This window comes from Lemur catta, chromosome 14, assembly GCF_020740605.2.
Source record: "Lemur catta isolate mLemCat1 chromosome 14, mLemCat1.pri, whole genome shotgun sequence".
Lineage (NCBI taxonomy): Eukaryota > Metazoa > Chordata > Mammalia > Primates > Lemuridae > Lemur > Lemur catta.
The window spans coordinates 43245991-43260599 of NC_059141.1; the positions used below are offsets into that span (position 1 = coordinate 43245991).

A 14609-nucleotide genomic window follows, 5' to 3' on the forward strand; every position below is an offset into this window, starting at 1 on the left:
TATTAAGTGTACACTTCAATGAGTTTTGACAAATATATACACACCTATATAACCAATAATCAGGACATAAAACATTTCCATCATCTAAAGAAACTCCTTTCTGTTCTTTCCAGTCAATCCCCACCATCCACAGATAAGTTATTTTTTAATTTATTTTTAAATACCCAGCTAATACCCGGCCATTTACAAACATGATATATGTTAACTCTCTCTTTACATCATCTAAATTCTCAACTAAGAAAGTATCTAAGTCTTCAATAGATTTCAGTTTGATAACTTGACTGCCATCAATGATATCCATAATTTAAAACTGCATTTCCTAATTTTCATGTATCTACTAAAACAAAATACTGTGGAAAATACAAAATATCACTCGGTGTTGGTTCTGAAATAATTTTAAAATGCTACACCATAATCTAACTAGCTTCCACATAGAAGCCAAGCTAATTTCATATCAGAGTAAAACAATGAGAAATAAATTTAGCAGTACCTTTTACACGAATAAAAGTAGTTACTGACTGAATTGATCTGCTGTAATTTCTAGAACCATTAAGATCAGCAATGTTTTCTAAGATTCTACTTTTTTTGAACCAGAATAACCAACCAAATCTTCAAAATTACCTCTGTTCTACTCATTTCCTATTAAAAATACCTATTAGCAAAACAAACCTATTTTGCAACAAGTCAACATTAATAAACTCAGTATGAAACCGTATCATTGCTACAGTGATGAAAACATAGAGATAACAAAAAGACACTCAAAAACTATTAAGACAGACAGGTACAAAATATTAAAATAGGTACGTATATGTATAGATATTATAATGAATTTGGAATTGTAAGCTTGCATACATACAAATGGAAAAAATTCCCAAATACGAAATTTTCAGTGAAAAAGTAAATGTCACACGGCACTAGGAATACATTTCACGTATTATTGTTCATAAATCAACCTTGGGAAGCCTAGTCAATGTCTTGTCTTTACTCTGCCTGTTACCTTCATTCAACCTGTCCCCCAGTGAGAATGTGCTTGGAACACAACAGGCATATCCTATCCCAAAATCATACACACACCTACACTACTGAAAGAAAACCTTAACAGTGTCACATGTAATGAAAAGAAAGCAAAGAAAAATACACTAAATTCTGCAAGGCATTTAACATTTTAATTTACAATATTATTTTTCATTTTATTTAAAATAGTATAAAACCCAGGAACACCTTGACTCTAAAGTATCATCTGTTTCTAACAAAAAGTACACTATGGGAAAGAAAGAGAGAGAAAGATTAATTTCTATTACTCTCCATACCAAAAATTTTCTTTTCCAAGTCCGATTAGAAAGCCAAGCATCTACTAAGTAGAGGATGAATCAGGGCCCCGCCACCGCCACGGCCTTTGCCTCTAAAACACACAGGAATCTCAGGACTGCCAGGAGAACCAGACTCTTGTATCTTTCCTTTTCTCCCACCCCTTCGGCAACCTTGCGGGATAAATTTTAAATCTCAAACCCTGCACTATTAAGACTTTTGCAAGGAAAGAAATGCCAGTGAAGCCGGCCCCGTACCGCCGCGAGCGGTCCGCCCCTACCCCCACCTGCCCGCGCGGCGCCCGGCTTTCAGCTCCGCCTTTCGCTGCCGTCTCCGCGGCCGTCCAGGCGCCACAGGGGGCAGCCGCGGTCGAACCCTCCCGGACAGGGGCCAGGGCGGGCCCCGCGGGCGTCCCGGGAATCTTGCTCCGACACCGCCGCCGCCGAGGAAGCCACTCGCAGGGAGGCGGTGACCCGGCGAGGGATGTGGGCAAACCCGCCGCGGGCTCGGCAGAGGGGCGTGACCGCCAGCTGGCCGGGCTGCGCCAGGTGCCAGAGGTACGCCAGCGAGGTGCGGCTGCGAGACCCGGGCGCGGAGGCAGGCAGAGGGAACGGCGGCGCTCGCTCTCTTACCGCCAGGTCCGGACTGCGGCTGTCCCTATGTGACACGGCTCGGATGACCCCCGCTCTCCAGCTCCGCCGGCAGCGTCCGCTCTCCCCGCGCTCCGGACGCGCCTCGTCACCGACCGCCACACACAGGAACCGTTTCCCCACCAGCTCCGGCCGCGTCTCCACCGCCATAGCCGTCGCTGCCAAGGCGGCCGCTGCCTCCGCCGCTGCGGGGGAACCCGCTCCTACCGGCCGCCCATACTGACCGGAGCGGACCGAGGGACGCGGCGGCCCCACGAGCGAGCGCAGCCCCGGGGGCGCACCGGCCGCTCTGCCCAAGAGGACACAGCGACCTCGTCCCTCACTGTCTCAAACACTTTTCTTGACTCCCAGATTCGCAGCCTTGGACCACAGCTCGACAGAAAACCTGACAGAAATCCCTACACCGCCGTCGGACGCCCCGAGGCAGCCCCGGCAGCCGCCGTCGCCGCCACAGCGCCGTGGCCAGTACTACTCCGCCTCCCCATCCACTGGCGAGTAGCGAGCGCGCCGCGCGTCTCCTTCCGCCGGCGCGAGTGGGGGAGGGAGCCGCCGGGAGGGTCGGCGGAACCACCGCAGACGGAAAGTAGTGCCCGACGCGGCGGCAGCGGCTGCGGAGCCAGCCCAGCTCCAGAGGCTGCGGCTGCTCCAAGACCAAAGAAGGAAGATGGGCGCAGGGAAAGGGAATGCTCTCCTTCAGCAACACCTAGTAAAAGCGTTTGCGGTCCCCTTTCTATTCGTTGCTCCTCAGAGGCGGGCGTGAGGCGAAAGTGAAGTGTGCTGGTTCTGCTCTGGATCACAAAATAAACTCCGGGTTAAACGCCTCCTCTCCAGCGCGCTGCTTTTCAGAACACGGCACCCGCCGTAGGAGTTGGCCGGAATTAGCAGACCTGCAGTACTAGCAGCAAAGCAGAGCGGCACTTACTGAAAATTGAGCCCACAAAACTCAGTCACAGGAGAACAGTCCACGACTTTAAATGAAAATGAAGAAAAAGCTGTCATCCCTTCATTCTTCCATTTGCGGCGATACTAACTGCATGTTTACCCTATACAGATACTTACACCTAGCCACTGCCTTGTCCTAAGAACGCCAAACGCTCCACTGCAGGCTTTTGTCAACGTCCTTAAATTTCACAAACTGTCTCTGTGCCAAGTTTAGTACTTTTAGTACTGGCACATAGCACAAACACACTGTTCTGATAATAAAAACAGGGAAAGGATCCAGATTCAGTTATTAGAAAATAACATGGAAAGAAAAGGATTTTAGCCAATCACAGTTCAAGAAAATAAATTATGTTTACTTCCCATCCAATCCCAATAAGGACATCATAACTCATGCACACACAAATCTCCAACTTGAAACAATTACTCCTTCTCTGATCACACTCTTGAATTCTTCTAAATCGAACTTCCCGACAGATGTCAGTGAGCAGTTCAATTTCAGGAACACTTTCTAGTGTTTTTCTTAAGGTAGTTTTAAGAACCTCATGTGGTTTTTCAGTGGTGCTAGTGATTATAATCAACTTCAAAAATTTAGTCCAATAAAAATGTCAGTTACTTCAAGATTTTCCTAAACCTTTATTCCAAAAAAAAAGTTACCTTTTTAAAGGAGTTTACACTAGTAATCTGAATGTTTAAAATAAACATAAAATGGCTTTTATCTGCTTTAGAACACCCAACCTGGGCAGTCTGAAGTGGAAAACATGGCTACTGCTAATAGGTTAGAAAGCAAAATTATAAGCAAGCTGGATTTTAATTATCCTGGTCTAATTTTGCCAATCTAAAGACCAAAAACAGACCTATGATACATAAAAAAGAAAAACTGTATCCAAAAATTCATATTGGCAGGTTGAGAGAAAGATTTAATTTTGCTTGGGCAATTTTATTTCCAAGTCTACTCTTTCAGTATACACTGTACTAAGCAAAATATCTTGAGAATTACAGACTTAAGATTTGTAAAATGTCAATTTAGATTAAGAAGCCAGTAAAATAACCTGGTGAAAATAATATGTGGAAAAATAAAACAGCAAGGAGGTCCCTAATTCAGATATCAAATCCTCAATGATTTGCTTTGTGACCAAGGGCATGACATAATTGTTAAAATGGAAAATGCCTGGTTCCTAATTCTCAGTGATATCCTAGGAGCAAATGAAAAAATACACTCATTTGAGAAAAAATATGCAAATTCAACAGTTATTATACAAATCCCATTCACTAAATTATATTCTTGGAGTATAGATTGTTGGGTTGGGTTGCCTTACACAAAACTGCCAGCTGTTTTCCATTCTGCAGGTAAACTGCTCTAAATGGTCCCCTAGGAACCCACACTACATGTTGAATTCCACCCTTTTAAGTCCTCTTGAAAAGCATGTAAAGCCAATAAATCAATCAAAATATTTCATGTGCACAAAGATTTTCAGGAGGCCATATATCCCCATAATATTTTTAATCAAACATCTTATATTCTTAGACTATATTCCAAATTCTGTTCTATAAAGCCCTTGACTACAATCAATGCCTAAAGTTTATACTAATTTGTAGATATTTTGCTTTTAGAGAAACTTAGAGTGCATTTTCTAAAATGTAGAATAAAAAGTCCTTAAAGGCTTTTTGTTTGTTCAATAGAGTTTTTTTTGCTTTGTTTTGTTTTGGGGGTATTTGTATTATTTTATTTTTGACAGCAAATCATAACTTTATAAATAACAAAATTAAAAGAAATTTTAAAGTCAGATTTGAAACTTTAGAATATTTGTTTCTTTATTCAATGAGTTTCCTTACATTCTTTACTTTCATAAAGATCCCCGAAAATGCCAATATTAATGTAAAGAAAAGAGAAAGAGAAGAATGATGGTATTTGTCACTATACAGGCAAAGAGAGTAACAGTGAAGGATTTAAAATGACTACCTTTACTTACAGAAGCTAAAACATTAGAAATATAGACTATATCTTCTACTGCTTCCATCCTCACATGTGAATATGTATACTTATAAAATGTCTACGCACACTTATCAATTCAAGCGTACGTCATATATCAAATATATTAATCTACATAAAAGATACATTGGGAGATCATTTGTTTTTTAAAAAAATCCACAAAAATTTTTTTCATAAAAACTATTTGGGCCGAGGACATTGTGCCCAACACCTGTAGTCCCAGATATTCAGAGGCTGAGGCAGGAGGATTGCTTGAGCCCAGGAGTTTGAGTGCAGCCTAGGCAATATAGCAAGACTTTGTCTCTAAAAAAAATAATAATAATAAATTTAATAAAAAATAAACTGGTTTGTTTTAAAAAAAATTAACTTATACAGGAGGAAACTATCTATAGCAATGATAAGAATCGTAATTATCTACTTAATTAGCAATGATTAGCAGTTCATGAAGCTTTGTTTCAATAAGCAAAAGCTTACTAGGTATAAGTTTTTCACTTTTTGACTTGGTGTAATTGTGGAAAGGGTAAATTATCTGCTCTTGTGCCACCATAGGTATCTACGTAAAAAATCACGGATATAACAGAAACAGATAAACAGTTTAACACATGTGTAATATTAGCCACCATTTATGGAACACTTACTGTGTGTCACACACTATGCTAAATACTTTACACATGCAATCTCACTTTATTTTAAGAATGAGGAAAATGAGGTTTAGAGAAGTTAATAACTTATGTAAGAATACACATTAAGGAAATGGTTTTCAAAACCACGCTTTGTGATGACAAAGGCCACCTACTCTGAACCATTTTACTAAAAAGAAAAGTTGCTTAAAAGAAACTTGAAGGTCAGTCATCAAGTTGCTTCCTTCTGATTTATAGTTTATTTATAATTGATTTGCTCAATATTTACTTAGCACTTACTATGTGTCTCACATCCTGCAAAGGTCTGGAGATAGGGCCTTTGTTCTTGAGACGCTCACAGTCTATCTGGAAAGATAGACAATAGAAATGCTTTGGTTTATTTGTTTAAGTATCAATAGAATGGCATACAAATTTAATGCATTTTAACAAATACTTTCCAAATCTATTGTAACCTGGAGGCTTTCATTAATTGCCAAACATAAAGGCTGGACTGAATTTATGAAATCTTAGACTACACATACAGGTACCTCTAAAAATTGTGGAAGCCAATATTAAAATAAAGGAAACCAAGAGTTTCAACTGAATTATGCAAGTGGAAGATCAAGAATAAAATGGAATATAAATTTATGTTACTATTTTTATTATTAAATGTTAAATAATTTGTATTTAGGTACTTCCCTAAGCATTTATTGAAAATGAATTCCTCAATCACATTTATCATAATGATAAAGTAACTCAAATTTCACTTCCTCAAGGAAACCATTCCTGATTCCCAGACTAAGTCAGATTTTCCAATTACCAACTTTCAAAACCATGCCCTCTTTATCTTAGTACTTATTACCACAACTGTATCTATACCACTCGTTGAGTAAATGATCATTTAATATTCGTCTCCCTTGATAGAATATAAGCTCCATGAAGGCAAGGACAGAGTATCTTTATCTTGTTCATAACTATACACTCAGCAGCTACTAGGCCTTGCTAAGAAATCTAATAAATGTTATTGAATGAATTAATGAACAAATATAGCAAAATGTACCTTTTTCTAAATCTAACCAGTAAGAGAAACTTATAATCTCTAAAAAAGAGTCATAAGAATTCCTGTTCTTCCTACAGGTATTCATCACCTTCATAACAATGTCTTACATACACATTATCTCATTTTACCATGGAGGTAAAATGTAAAGCCTTCAAAAATGTGCTTCAATAGAGAAGCAAGGTTGTTCCTGGGGAAATTTCTAAAGAAAAGATAAAGAGGAAGAGTTATGCTTCACAAGAAAAACATTCATTTAGTTACCAAACTACCAATTTAATACAAACCCAAAAATGATCCCATGGGTGTATATCCAAAACACTGGTCTATTTTTAGTCTTCTTAAGGGCAGCCTCAAATAATGTCCTTGATGGAGGCAATATACAAACATAACTTTGTGACTATCTTCTTCATGCCATGTAGAAGGAGGGAGGGGAAAAAAGGAAGAAAAGAAGATAGAAATGAAGGAAGAAGAAAAGACGCAATCTCTACTGGGCCTTCTAAGTGTACATTCTTTGTATCTGTTACCTAAGTGTCCAATTTAAAATCTGGCTGCACAGGAACCTGCCACTTGTTATCAACATTCTCTTCTCTATGAAAAAGGAAACAAATTTGATTTTTAGTGATAAAAACTGAAAATTTTGAAAGAATGCACAAAAGCATTGGACAATTCCTTATCTGCTGAGTAAGGAACTATAAGAAACAAAGAAATGGAAAGTTGCCATTAAGCACACAGTACAGGTCTTCACAGGGTGTCCCACAGCACTTTTTCTCTGTTCATCATTCCTCTCATAATTGCTCAGACTATATTAATCACCATTAAAATACGCTGGGTCCAAGTTTGCACTTAGAAACAGGTTAGGTTCCTAAATGGTCACATTTCTCTTGGTCTCACAAGCTTTAACTATTATCACATACTAACAGCTACAGAGTAAAAGTCTTAAGTTAAAAGTCCTCTGTTTATATCCATGAAAGTTCATTGAGTAAAAGTTTCTAAACTTGTATTAAAGCTATAAATGAGGAAAGGCGCAGTAAAATTTAAACTAGACACTAATATTGACTCAAAATCTCAGCATGCGAACTATACTGCACTGATGTTCTCCACAGATGAAGCTAGATTTTACATACAGAAAGAACTTTATGATTAAGAACCTACAGCTCTGAAGCACATTTCTCAAATTAATGGCATCTGGTTGCAAAGAAATAAAACCAAAACAAACAAACAAGAACAACAACAAACCAAGCTCTAGCAGTGAAACACAGGTGATTTTTAGACATTCCTTTCTTTGGCACATTCTAAAAAAGTCACATGATTACATATAATGAGATTTACAACATAAGACAAAACAAATATGTAATAAAAATAAATTACATAAAAGCAAGCACTGTCTTCTGACTCCACATAGACCTCACTACTACAGATAATTTATTCAATTTAAAAGAGTATATAAGATAGTGTTCCAATTCCAAAGATTATGTTCACAGAAGTTCAGTATATGCCCTAAGTTTCACTTTAAAAATCACAATTGACACATAAAAATGAGACCTCAAAAGAAGACATTACTACAAACTTATAATTCAAATCAACATGCACAAAACATTCTGCTACTCCAGAGCACATTTTGACATTATTTAAGATTAAATAGACAAGAGAAACACACAGAAGCTAACCAACATCATTTTTAACAAAATATGCAACCACTTAGGTAAAACTGATCAATTTCCATTCCAAAGTCTTTTACAAATAGCTGTTTTAAGGTGTATATCCCAAATGTAGCAAACTAGACATTATCAGTTACATAATATGGTATAATGAAAGAGTAGGACTCAAGGAAGTCTAGATTATTTCTGCCACTAACTACTGTAGACATTGAGCAAACCACTTTGCTCCTTTAGGCACTCATAATAAAATGTATGGCTGACTTAGTTTTTAAAGTTCCTAAAAGTATGCTTCTAAGGCTTTCAGGTAATTCAGCAAATAGCAAAGTATACTCTCCTGTCACATTCAAGGACCCAAAATGTTAAAGGATTGACAAAAGTAATCTTGCTTAGCTAAACAAATATTTTTAACTAGAAAGACTTCAGTATCTATTCTTTCTCAAATGTCCCACAAAAGATATACATATCATCAATCATTAATACTAACATTACAACATTTTACTAAATATATATTACTACATATTACTAATTACTAGTATTAACACATACTAGTAATACAGACCAAAGTACTTCCCAATTAAACAATAGTTTTTAAACATCATATAGAACTTCTTTTCCCTGCTCTCCAAGTTTGGTAATAAAACTATTAAAACAAATAGTCTGTGCACAAGCACAGGTGTTTCTGTGTCATAGCTGCTTCTTGCTGCTGCTTCCTGCTTTAAAAAAGGAAAAAATAAAAAATAAAAATAACTGAAACAAATACTGTATCAGAATTTGAAATAGAAAAATTTTTGTGATGCTCTGCATTACAAATAAGCTTTTATATTCTTTTTAGTCTATAATAGCTAAAAATCCTTTTTTTGACTATTCTAACTATAAAATTATATTAAAATAAATTGTTTCATTTGCTTTTATGTCTAAATTTCCATGGATGCTCCTTTCCCTCACTTGCAAATATTTTTTTGTATTCACAAGTTTTAAAATATCATATAATCAAATATGCTAATATCTTTAAGTTGTAGCCTTAAGTCATGCTTAGAAAATACTCTAGGTATTCCTTGGTATTGTCTTCTATTAATTTTAAAATTCAAATTTTTATTATCAAAACTTTAAATCTGTTAAGTTATCCCTTCTTAATTAGAAAAGAAATACAAAACAGAGATATAATATTTTCTATGAAATTAACAAAGATTTAAAAAAAGAAAAAACACCAAGTATTGGCAAGGATATAGTAAAACAAATACACACCTTGTTGTAGTAGTAATGTAAATTTGCTAAAACACTTCTGGGAAGCAATCTCACCATCTTTACTAATAATAGCCTTAAACAAATCATACCTTTTGACTTAGTAATTCCACTCCTTGGAAATCATCCTCAGTGAATAGACTAAGGATATAGAAATATAGAAAAAGTATGTGCTTTGGGCTGGCAATTGCTGAGAGCCTCTCCTCAATTGCTGAGAGTGGGAGTGGAAGAGTGATTATAAAGCAGGCAGTTGTGAAGAAGAGTGTTTTAGGATGGGAGAGATATAAATATACCCGAATCCTAAGGAAAATGTATCAGAGCACAAGGGTGGAATAGAAATAAAAACAATTTGTTAAATAGAACAAAATAGAATAAAAGAGAAGACAGGTAATGGAGTCAAAAGTCCCAAATGATGTAGTCCTGAAGTCCCCAATCCCCTGGGCTGTGGACTGTGAACCAGGCCACACCACAGGAAGTGAATGTTGGGTGAGTGAGTGAAGCTTCATCTGTATTTACAGCTGCTCCCCATCACTGGCCATTCTCCCCTTACCCCCCAGTTCTTTTTAAAATTGTCTTCCATGAACTCAGTCCCTGGTGCCAAAAAGGTTGGGGACTGCTAATCTAGTCAACCTACCACTCTCAAACGATTAAAACCAAAAACAATGAGAGAGAATATAATAAGGAAAATGTGGCAAACTGTTATATGAACAAATTATGGCAAATCTAATGGATGCTGATAGAAGCTGAAATAGTACTTACTCATGGGGGTCAGTGGTATTGACTGTGAAGTGGTGTGAGGGTGCTGGAAATGTCCTGTATCTTGAAATGGGTGGTTATAACAGTGTAAAATATGTAAAAATAAATCATAAAAATCTGCAAAGTGTTCCTGATGTTAAATTCCATTATTTATCCTTTCCTTTACAGTTGAAATGAAAAATTACATCATACTTACTTGCAGCATATTTTTTTGGTTTTCTTTTTGAGACAAAGTCTCACTTTGTTGCCCAGGCTAGAGTGCCGTGGCATCAGCCTAGCTAACAGCAACCTTAAACTCCTAGGCTCAAGCAATCCTCTTGCTGCAGCCTCCCGAGTAGCTGGGACTACAGATGTGCACCATCACACCTGGCTAATTTTTACTATTTAGTAGAGATGGGGTCTCACTCTTGCTCAGGCTGGTCTCGAACTTCTGAGCTCAAACGATCCTCCTGTCTCTGCCTCCCAGAGGTTTAGGATTACAGGCGTGAGCCACTGTGCCCAGCCTTACTTGCAGCATATTAAGAGTCATTATTTTTCCTTCAAAGGTTCAGTTCCATGAGGAGTGCATTTATAAAGCTTGGATAACTTATACAACTGAGAATATTCTCCATTTTACACTTTTGTGCCTTTTTTTTCCTTTCCTAAGACATACTTCTTAGAAGGTACTGAAATAGCCTTCATTTTGGTTTTCATTTTCCCCACTGAAAATTGCATCATTACTTAGTAAGGAAGATCCAATTCCATGAAAATAGTTCATTCTACCTGAAAGAGTTCATGTACTTGTCAAGGATGGCTCCCAAAGTTATTAGTTTTAATAGTGAATGTGAAAACACTTCTTAATTCCTTCAAAATTAAAAGATAATGTCTACCCATAAATGAAGGGCAGGAAAGTATCCTGAGCTAAAAACTACAGAAGTCTCCTACTACTGGGGAGAAGTGGGATTGCTGAGAACAGAGGAAAATGGAGTCTGCCTAAGACTAACATTGGTCTAAGATAAAGGAGAAAGCCCAATGCCCACCACCACAAGGCAAACCAGCTCCCAGTAATAAAAAACAGCATTTTACTACTAGAAAAGTAACAAAAGAGTGGAGAGAAACCCTCTCTGAAGCACAAGTGTACAGGTAGGTAAAGGTGGAATAAAAATATTGAGTCAAAACAAGCAAATCGACCCCCACGAAAAGCACCAGGCGATGATAGAAGGATTTAAAGTTGACGATGCACTGAAGGTAATCAGAGCAATAAAATAAACTCTCATCACCTCTGATTTGACCTCCATGCTAACAACTTAGCAGAATAAGAATTAATCTCACTCCTTGGCATAAACACTAGTTACCTCAATTTCTACTAGTCTATAAATGATGACTAACATTCAATAAAAATTATAAACCATACAAAAACTCAAGAACAAACAAATCACTGTCAGGAGACAAAGCAATCAACTGAAGCAGACTCAGAGATAACTCAAATGTTGGAACTATCAGCCAAGGAATTTAAAATAATTATGAATAATAATAATGCAGGCTCAAATGGAGCAAGTAAACACTATGCATGATCAGATGGAAAATATCAAAGAGATAGAAACTACAAGAGTCAAGCTAAATGCTAAAAATAAGAAATGCAATGAAAAAGATAAAAGCCTTTGACAGCACACTTGACACAGCTGCAGAAAGAATAATCTTGAAAATAGGTCAAAAGAAATTATCAAAGCTGAAAGCAAACAGGAAAAAAAAAAGAGGGGAGAAAAATATCAAGTATATGGATCATACTAAACAATCTAACCTACTTAATAGGGATGTCATTAAAAAAAGAAAAAATATAAAAGATAATATATTTGAAGATATAATAGTACTTTTTTCAAAAATCACTTAGGCATCAAATCTCATATTCAAAAAATGCAGAGAAGCCAAAAATAGGAAAAATACCCCCCCGAAAAGTAGATAAATTACCTTCAAATTTATAAAACAAAGAGAAATTTTTAAAAATCTTGAAAGCAGCCAGTTGAGGGAAAATATACATCATATTCAGAAAGATAAACATAAAAATTATAGCAGGCTACCTCTTGTCAGAAAATAGGCAAAACAGAAGAAAACAGAGTGGCATGATTGCTAGAAGAAAATCATATGACCTGAGAATTCTCTATCCAAAAAAATAAACTCTCAAAGATAATAACAAAGACTTTTTCAGGCAAAGAATGGCAGAGGCAATCATTGCAACAGAGAGCTACACTAAAAGAAATGTAAAATGAACTTCTTACAGAAGAAAAAAATGTGATAAAAAAGAGAAACATGGACATACATAAAGAAAAAGATCTTCTAAAATGGTTTAAATAAAAGTAAAGAGAAATAACTTCATTCACATTTATAATCATTATAAAAGATAACTGACTCAGGCAAAAATTTCAATGCTTTGTGGGGTTATAATACAGATAAAAGTAAAATGTATGACACAACAGCATAAATTGTGGCAGGGAAAAATTGGAAGTATATGGTTTTAAGCATCTTACGCTAACAAGAAGTGATATATTATTTGAAGGTGCACTGTGATTAATTAAAAATGTATATTACAAATGCTAGGGCAATCACGCAAAAAGAAGTGAAAGAAAAGTTATAAATAATAAGCCAATAGGGGAGATAAAATAGAATCATAAAACATACTCAATTAGCCCAAGAAAAGGTAGGAAAAAAGAAACAAAGAACAAACGGAACAAAAAAGAGTCAGCAAGGTTTTAATCCAACCATGTCAATAATTACTTTAAATGTGAATGGTCAAACACAGCCACTAAAAGAGACTGTCAGGACAAAAAAGCTGCACCCAACTTTATTCTTTCTACCAAAAAACCCACTTTAAATATAAAAACATAGATAAGTTAAAAGTAAAAGGATGAAAATATGTATATACCAGGCAAACACAAAACTAATCAAAGATGGAATGGCTATTAATCTCAGAAAAAGTAGATGTCTACACAAGGAAAACTACAAAGTATGCTTCAGAATAAGAGAAGAGGAGGGACATTAAGTAATAATAATAGACTCAATTCACCAATAACACATTAAAGTACTACTTGTATATATACCTAGAACAGAGCTTCAAAATACATAAAGCCAAAAATTATAGGAATAATACAAGAAATGGACAAATCCACAAAAATACTGTTATGGAGACTTAAATACTTATTTATCAGTAATTTTTAGGACAAGACACACAAAATGAGTAAGAATACAGAAAACTAGAACAATCAATTTGACCTAACTGACAATTATAGGAAACCCTACCCAACGCCACCAAAACATACATTCTTTTCAAGTGCACATAGTATATTCATTCACTAAGGCAGACTATATTCTGGGCAATGAAATAAATCTTAACAACAAAATATATATTAGCAAATCAAACTCAGTAACCTACAAAACATAATTATTTTATACGGCAAAGGGAAAAAGATTTTGCAAATGAAATTAAGGTCTCTAATTGGTTGACTTTAAATTATCAAAAGGGAGATTACCCTAAATCGGTCTCCCTAATCAAGTGAGCCCTTTAAAAGAGGGTCTTGAGATCAGAGATTTTCCAGCCCAGAGCTGACCTTGAAAAACAAGCTACCACGAGTTCTACTGCTGGAAGGAAATGAATTCAGCCACAACCATATGGGCTTGGAGGAGCAACCCTAGCTTCACATGAGATCCCAGCCCTGGCCAACACTTTGATTTGCAGCCTTTTGAGAACGTGAGCAGAGAGGATTCACCTGAACTGTGCCCAAACTCCTGAGCCATGGAAACTGTGAGATAATATATCTGGGTTGTTTTAAACTGTTAAATTTGTGGCAATTTGTTATGCCACAATAGAAAACTAATAGAGTAACTTAAATTATTTTCTGGAGAATCTTAGCTTTACCCATGAGTACTTCCTTGGCTCATCTTAAATTAGAGGAAATGCCCTGTTCTTGTTAGGCTTTTCAATTTTCACTGCATAATGGTTTGGATTTAATCACTAACACAGAGGGATCTGTTTTTTCAGATCATTGCCAGGAAGTATCTCAAATTCACTGCCACCTAATAACTAGGAAAAGCTCCTGATAAATAATATTTAAGGAGAATTGTCTGCAGGATACTTTATACATATATAGTCCATTTAGTTACTCTAAAATTTTAGATTCTTTGGAAAGTAAAGGAGGGGAGTTAGTATCAGAATCTCTAAGGGAATAGATGATTATAGTATTTTTAAATGTCTCTTTTAATATCATAAAAAAGACTTGTTTTTGAGGTAGAAGCCATAGAAAACAAAATTCAACAAAACCTTTGCCAACAGGAAAAGCTATAAGAAAATCTCTCTCTTTCATGTATTGTATTAACTAATTTGCAACAGAGTGTTACAGGAAGAAGGCATACAGA

The 14609-nt window shown here is 36.4% G+C and overlaps 1 protein-coding gene across 4 annotated transcripts in view; it reads right to left on the reverse strand.

Moving 5' to 3' along the window:
- The window catches only part of JMJD1C (jumonji domain containing 1C), a 313120-nt gene that overhangs the window by 257935 nt on the left and 40576 nt on the right, over nt 1–14609 (reverse strand). Inside the window, exon 1 of one of the 4 annotated variants that reach the window (XM_045568263.1) lies at nt 1941–2428. The exons of 1 other annotated variant lie outside the window; for it this stretch is intronic. In XM_045568263.1, coding sequence (XP_045424219.1) covers nt 1941–2108 — 168 coding nt within the window. In that variant the 5' untranslated portion in view covers nt 2109–2428. Of the gene's footprint in view, nt 1–1940; nt 2429–14609 lie in introns of those variants that run through there. 2 more of the 4 variants (XM_045568264.1, XM_045568268.1) reach the window with 2 other exon arrangements.